Source organism: Acanthisitta chloris, unplaced genomic scaffold (assembly GCF_000695815.1).
Source record: "Acanthisitta chloris isolate BGI_N310 unplaced genomic scaffold, ASM69581v1 scaffold16189, whole genome shotgun sequence".
NCBI lineage: Eukaryota > Metazoa > Chordata > Aves > Passeriformes > Acanthisittidae > Acanthisitta > Acanthisitta chloris.
Window position 1 is genome coordinate 3,315 of NW_008690962.1, and position 7,185 is coordinate 10,499.

Sequence of the window (7,185 nt, forward strand, 5' to 3'; positions counted from 1 at the left end):
GCTGAACGGCTACCGGCGCTTCGACCCCACGCGGGGCATGGAGTACACGCTGGACCTGCTGCTGGAGGCTGTCACCCAAAAGGGCCACAGCCATGTTCTGGCCAAGAGAGTGAGCTTGGTGCGACCCTTAAGTAAGGTGGAAATTATTCCCATGCCATATGTGACAGAAGCCACACGGGTGCAACTGGTGCTTCCCTTGACAGTGCAGGATTTGGATTTTGTGGCAAACTTCCTGGATATGTTTGCTATGAACACACTGGACACGCATGACAATGCCTTGCTGACTTTGCTCTTTATCTATCATCCCTACGATGCCCAGCGAGTTGGTCAGGTGGATGTTTTTGCTGGAGTCAAAGCCATGGTAGGAGAGCTAGAGAAACGCTATGCAGATGTTAAAATCCCATGGATTAGTGTTAAAACAGAGGTGCCATCACAAGTGAAGCTCATGGATATAGTCTCAAAGAAACACCCGGTGGATACACTGTTCTTCTTGGCCAGTGTCTGGACTGAAATCAACATGGAGTTCCTGGGCGGCTGCCGCATGAACACCATCAGCAATTGGCAGGTCTTCTTCCCTGTGCATTTCCAGGAGTTCAACCCCGCACTGGTGTACCGTGGAGAGCAGACGGCGTCCTCCAGCACTGACTTCCTGAGGGATGGGCATTTTGACAGACATTCCTTCGCTGAGGCCTGCTTTTACAATTCTGACTACATGACAGCACGTACCAAGCTCGCAGCCGACATCCTGGACCGAGATGAGGTGCTGGAGAGCATGGAGGTATTTGATGTCTTCCTCCACTACTCTGGTCTGCACCTGTTCAGGGCTGTGGAGCCGGGGCTGGTGCAGAAGTATGCCCTGAGGAGCTGCAATCCACGGCTCAGCGAGGAGCTGTACCACCGCTGTGTGCTCAGTAACTTGGAAGGACTCGCATCCCGCTCACATTTAGCCATGGCCCTCTTCGAGCAGGAACAGGCCAACAGCACTTGAGAGATGAGAAACATCGAGAGCTTCTCAGCACCTTAACACTTGGCACTTTCCACCCTTCCCAGCCTTGCCATGGGTGAAGGGCATGTGAAGTCAAGGCAGGAGGAAGACCTTCCCAGCCCCACTCTGAGGCACATGGGCTATGGAGAGAGGCTGTTTTGGGGGGGGGAAGATGGGTTGTTTGTTTTGGTTTTTTTAATAAATTTAATTTTCTTTCCAGGCAGACTAATGTGGTCACTTGTAAACTTTGCAGCATCTGTGATGAGGGATGTAGGACAAGCTGTAGAATCGACCTTGCTTAAAGCTGTTCAATTCTGCTGAGCAGTGCAGGGAGAGAGTGAGTATGAGCTGTGTACTGGGACAAAGTTGCCTTGACTGCTACTCTCAGGGCTGTTGTTGCACCTTCCTGTGTGTTTGTGTGTTTATGCATTCAGTTTTCCAAGAGGCATAAACACAGTTTGTCTGGTTTGCTGCTGGACAAAGCTATTAAAACACTTTAACTTTGCTGTGTTTGGCTCCTCCACAGCTTCAGACTGTTTGCAGTTTAAGTATCTTGGGGATGGGCATTCCTCAATCCCTCTAGGCTGTATACTGCAGTCTGTAGTAACTTTTACAGTTAAAAAAGTTTGTTCTCATGTTCAAATGACATTTATTGCCTTTCAGTTTGAGCCTGTTGCCTCTTGCTGTGTCCCTGGACACCAGTGAGCAGCAGCTATTTGTGTTCTCCTTACACTCTTATCACTGATACACACATGGATGAGACTGTACTGAGCCTGTTCTCCAGGAGAAACAATCCCAGTTCTCACTTTTAGGACAGACACTCCCATTGCTTAACATCTCCACAGCCTTTGCTGGACTTGCTCCAGTATGTCCAAATCTGTCCTGTACTGGGGAACCCAGATTGGACACAGCACTCCAGTTGTGTCTCGCCTGTGCTGATGAGACAGATCATTGCCCTTGTCCTGATGGCCACACTCCTGCTGCTGTGGCCCAGGATATTGTTGGCCACCTTTGCTCTGAGAGAACACTGCTGGCTTATGCTTAACTTGAAATCCATCGGGGTCCCACTAATCTTTTTACTTTTTTCAGTTTTCTAGTGTCATCTTTCCAGGCAACATCCCAGAAGTCAAAGCTCTGATGTGAACTTGTGAGTTTGTGTGATGAGCCAGCGAGTGTGACTGACCCCGATCGTGGCTGCAGGGGCAGTGCTGAAGGAGAGAGGTGATATTTGCTATACTTATCTGATGAGGAGCACAAGGTGGAGACCTGGTGTTGGCATAACAAGGGATGCTGAAAAATTAGAGAAACTTCAGAAGTATTCAAAGTTGAGAACATCGGTGCAATTGGATAAAAATCTCAGATTTGCTTATTTAACAAGTAAGGCATGTCTTGATTACATTTACATGGGAAGAAGCCAGATCTTTGCAGTGTCTTACAGGACTGTGTGTTTGTTGCTGAACAAACATTCACAGAACAAGAGCAGCTGCCTGGGAAACGTTTTGTAACAAGAGTTTTTTACGCAGGGAGGTGCTGATCTGTTATGATCTCAGTAGGGAAGGTACTCAGACTGTGTAGGGTACCATTTCAAATATGATGTGTTAGAGCTAACGTGTGAAGAGAGAATAGTGTAGATCATGTCATGTCCCATAGATGCGGGGAACCCTGAGTAGTGCAGCATTGAAAGGGCCCCTGATCCACACCCAGCCATGCAGACCCCACCTGCAGAACACGTTCTCCCTCTGTGAGCTATTATAGGATTGCAGGAAGACAACTCTGTGCATCCTTCCTGCTGTCAGACAGGAAGGCTGTTCGCACGAGAATTTCTTGCTTCACTTTTAGCTAAGGCCAGGCCACGCCATATAGGGGGCAGAATGGCCAGTCTGGGCTGAGAGCTGCCCACAGGCCCTTCTGTATGATGAGCTGTCTGACACTGTCCTGTGGGCAAGGGATTTGTGCAGCAAACCCAGGCCTGCGTGTCACCCTGTGAGCAGCACAGGCCTGTGCTCAGTCAGGTTAATGTTGGCCCCCTGGGATGCAGCAACTGCCAGGCAGGATCACAGCAGAGATGAACAGAGCGAGAACCCCTGATGCTGCTTGCCGTGGGGATGGGGTGCTGGTTTTCTGGAATGCAAAAGAGGTTCTGGTGCATAAGAGACAACCACCTGGTGCCGGAGGATGCAGAGCTTGTAACTGCAGATTTCAGTGTGGTGTAATGCCTAGGGAGAATTCCCTGAATCATTGTTCTGGGTCACATGTCTGGAAGGACTGGTGCTTGGGCCCTGGGTGCTGTAGGAAACTACACAAGCAAAGCAAATGGTGATCTGCTGTGTAGGGGCACAGTGGGTGTGGTGCAACCAAGCTGAGTATTGACCTTGGAGAGATGCAGGAATTGGCTGTCAGGAATTGCTGTGACTGTGAGGGAATGTGGCAGGTGAGGATGTCTGGGATGTAGAATAGGCTGCTATAGAAAAGGGTTTAAAATGGTATAGGGCAAGTGAGAATCATCAGTGAGCCCCTATTAGAGAAGAAAGAGAATCATGGGAAACAGGATAGTGAGATTTGATGGGTGTAACCCAAAATCCAGGAATGGGTTGTTGGCAAGTCCCTCCTGTGTCAGGGCATGTCAGACAAGGATGTAATGCTACACAGAACTTAAGGCCATCTCGTATCTTGGGAGGAAACTGAGGGAAGCTGGAAGCTGATACTTTTATTTTTTTAAAATATAGCTCCGTGGAAGAGGAAAGGCAGGAAATACTGCCAGTAAACTGCCCAGTCCATGAGCTGGAGATTCTGGTTTACTGGTCAACACTCTGCATTCCCAGGTGAGATTAGGCTGTTTGAAACAACCAACTTGGGTCTTTTTTGGTGTAATGCTGGATCAATTCATTCAACATTTGATTGTTCTCTTTCCTCTTTATAGCATTTGCCTCATGGCATTTTTAGTTTACTATCCCCAGACTATTCCAGCTCTAGTGTAACTGGGAAAGTGCCCAGGGGGACAGTTCTCCAGCCAGTGTTGTTTGACATTTAATTGATTATTTGGAAGCAAATGTAAGACCTCTAATGATAAAATCTGTAGATGATGTTAAAAACTGAAAAAAAGTCATGAAGGTAACAGTGGAGAAGAGTGTGTAGCAGAGTAAGGCTCTTCACATCGATTTTGTCTTAAAAAAACTCAAGTGCAAACTTAGGTGCCTGGGGAAGATGGTGTGTTGCTGCACGTTAAAAAAAGCTAAGTCTGTAAATAAATCGTCTGTACTAAAGTGTGTACATCTTAATTTGTCTAGGACCCACTATTTTAGACACTAAAATCCAGAGCTGTCCCAGCCCTGTAAAGTTGACAGTATAGGATTAGGACATGATATGACAAGTCTTTATAGGTAGATGATCTGGGAGAAACAGATGCTGTTGATGTGAGACAGCAAGAAGGGCCTCGATGGCATAGCCCACAGCCTTTTTTTTAAAGGCTTGAAGGGAACATAGAGGAAATAAAAAGAATGTACAAGAGGTTCACAAAACTTACGTGAAGATTGGAAGAAATATTTTACAATGTGAGACACAGAACACCTGTAGTGATAAGACAAGGCATAATGGCTTTAAACTGGCACTGGCACAGGTTGCCCAGAGAAGCTGTGGCTGCCCCATCCCTGGAAGTGTCCAAGGCCAGGTGGGACAGGGCTTGGAGCAACCTGATTGAGTTGGACTTGTCCCTGCCCAAGGCAGGCAGGGCTAGATAGCCTTTAAAAGTCCCTTTCAACCCAAACATTTCTATGATTCTATGAACACACAGAAGGTTGTGAGTGATCTGATTGGAGTGTGTAAGTACATGTACTGAGTGAAAACACTGGATACTAAAGAGATTTTGAATTGTCCAGGGGTAAGCCACAACAGCAACACAAAAACTAACAGCTTTCAACTGTTTTAAGCAGTGAAAACAGGCACATGCTTTCAGTGCTGAAAGTGAGTAGCTAGTGAGATTACAGTGGTAGCTTTTCCAGTGTGCTGCAGTTTACTTGGTTTGTGTAACAGGTCATTGGAGGTCGGTGTGAAATTACTTGTCAAATATAAGTGGGGCAGAATTAATGGTCTTTCATGGCCTTAAATTTCATGATTGTCAATATATAGTGGATGAAAGTTGCAAAAGAGAAATCCATCAAAGCTGTCAAAGACAAAGCCAACACCTCTGGCACAGCAGGTTCCTGAATCCCAGGGGACATAGCTCCCTAAGAGTTATGAGAGCCTTCAGGGAGAGAACATTGAGCATCTACCCTATTTTTATGGTCTTTTCTAGGCATTCAGTGTTGGCCACTGTCAGGAAGAGTGCTAATGAGTCAGGTGTGCTTATGATTTGACTCTGTACCACCACTTCTGTGTCGTTATCTGCTTGAAAAGGACTAGATCTTTTCCAAGGATGCACTTTAGTTCAGCCAGAAATGGTGAACAGTGTGAAGATCATGATACAGAGTTCATGGACTACAGTGGGGTAATAGATTGGCCAGGAAGACAAGTTACCATGATTGTCATCTTTGACCTTGTACCCCTGAGGACATGCACAGCCTCATTCAGTGTCTGTGTGCTCCAGCAGTGCTTACCCCAGGTGTGCACTTCCATGTACTTCACTTTCTTTGGGCTCCACATACTTGGATATTTTTCTTCCTTGTCTTCAGTTGCAGTGAAAGTAACTTCCTCCATTGCCTGTCCTAGACAAGCTGATGTATCTTGTTGGAATGTCTGTGTTGATCCCAGAGAAAGATGTATGGTGTATGTTACAAACACAGGAAGCTTCTGTCCCAGCTGCATTTGTATCTGCAAGAAACAAGTGAAAACAGACTCTCCATCTTCTTACCTGTGACAGAGCTGCCCCTCTAGCCCTAACAAACAGGTACATTTAAAAGATGCCCCAAACCCACATGTTGTGAGCTCAGACCACACTGTCCATCAGTCTTCTCCAAGACTGGAATATCAATGACATGCCACTGCCATGCGAGTGGGGTGTGAGAGTCCTGGCTGAGGTGGTCCCTTTCCTCCCTGGGACACCCCTGACCAGCAGTTCAGATGTGTCCAGGCAGGCCCTGGGCTGGCTGCACTCAGTCACAGCTGACAGGTTGCTGAATCTTCTCACCCCAAAGCTTTGCACAGCCAATTCCCAGCACTCTGGAGAGTGCAAGCCAGACACTTGCAGATAGTCCAGGCTTGTTCCACAGAGAAGCTTTGGAGTTGCTGTTGGTTAGATGAAATGAGCAGATACAGAAGACAGGACATTCTCATTAACAGGTGCACATTTCCCCAGCTGCAGGAAGGTATTCTTGCTCAGCAAACTCCTCCATTCTTAAGTCCAGCGTGAAGAGTTCTTTTCTGAGGAACTTGCTCCCTTCTATTTGGCCTTGAGCATTGCCTTGTCACACATCCATCATGAAACATTCTGTGCAGCACTGCAAAGTGTGTGCAGGTGCAGGCTGCCAGCTTAGTCTCCTGCCAGGAGTCTGAACCACTACACCAGGTGCTTTTGTGCCCTGCTGTCCCAGGGCTCACCTCTCCCAAGTCCCGTCCCTCGGGCAAGACAGTCACCCTCTTGCATTCCCATGCCAGACTGTCTGTCTGTCCTGGATGTAGTGAGCACTTACCTTCTCAGCATGCATGCTGAACCTTTGCTTCCAGGATGCTCAAAGGGGGCAATTTCCTGGTGATAGGTAACACAAACTCTTTTTCCATTTACAATTGTTTGGCTGGTGCAAGTAGCTAGGAAAAAGCTTGAAAATGTGACACATGAAAAATGCAGTGAAGGTGTGTATAGTTCCTGTTTCAAAACAACCAGTGAAACAAATCCACTTCAATCTTTACCAGATTCTATTTCATCTTTTTGAGCACGTGGGGCTGGCAAGGATTGCTTGGCTCTTTGCAGACAGAGCTCAGTCCCTTCACCACTTTCTCACAGCCCCTTGGACCATCAGCCCAAACTGCCCTCCTCATCCACAGGGCTTCAGCAGGTCACACCGAGTGCTCCTTCCGAGTGCACTTCAGAAACATCTCCCAGTGGGTGTTTAGGGAGCAATTTTCCTTTTCCTGTTAGGCCCAGCACCTCATCCTCACTTCACACCTCCCCTCCTGGGAGTCGCCAGTCCCTAAAGACAAGGAGAGGAGTGCTGGGCTGGTTCTGGATTTGAAAGATTGTACGTGCCTCGGAGCTCCCGCGCACTGTT

General features: G+C 47.4%; 1 protein-coding gene across 1 annotated transcript in view; it reads left to right on the plus strand.

The window, feature by feature from the left end:
* CHPF2 (chondroitin polymerizing factor 2) overlaps positions 1–1,204 on the plus strand; it is a 3,460-nt gene extending 2,256 nt beyond the window's left edge. The window contains 1 exon segment of the mRNA XM_009082044.1: positions 1–1,204. This exon segment is cut by the window's left edge and continues 39 nt beyond it. Coding sequence (XP_009080292.1) covers positions 1–988 — 988 coding nt within the window. The 3' untranslated portion in view covers positions 989–1,204.
* The last annotated feature ends 5,981 nt before the right edge of the window (positions 1,205–7,185 follow it).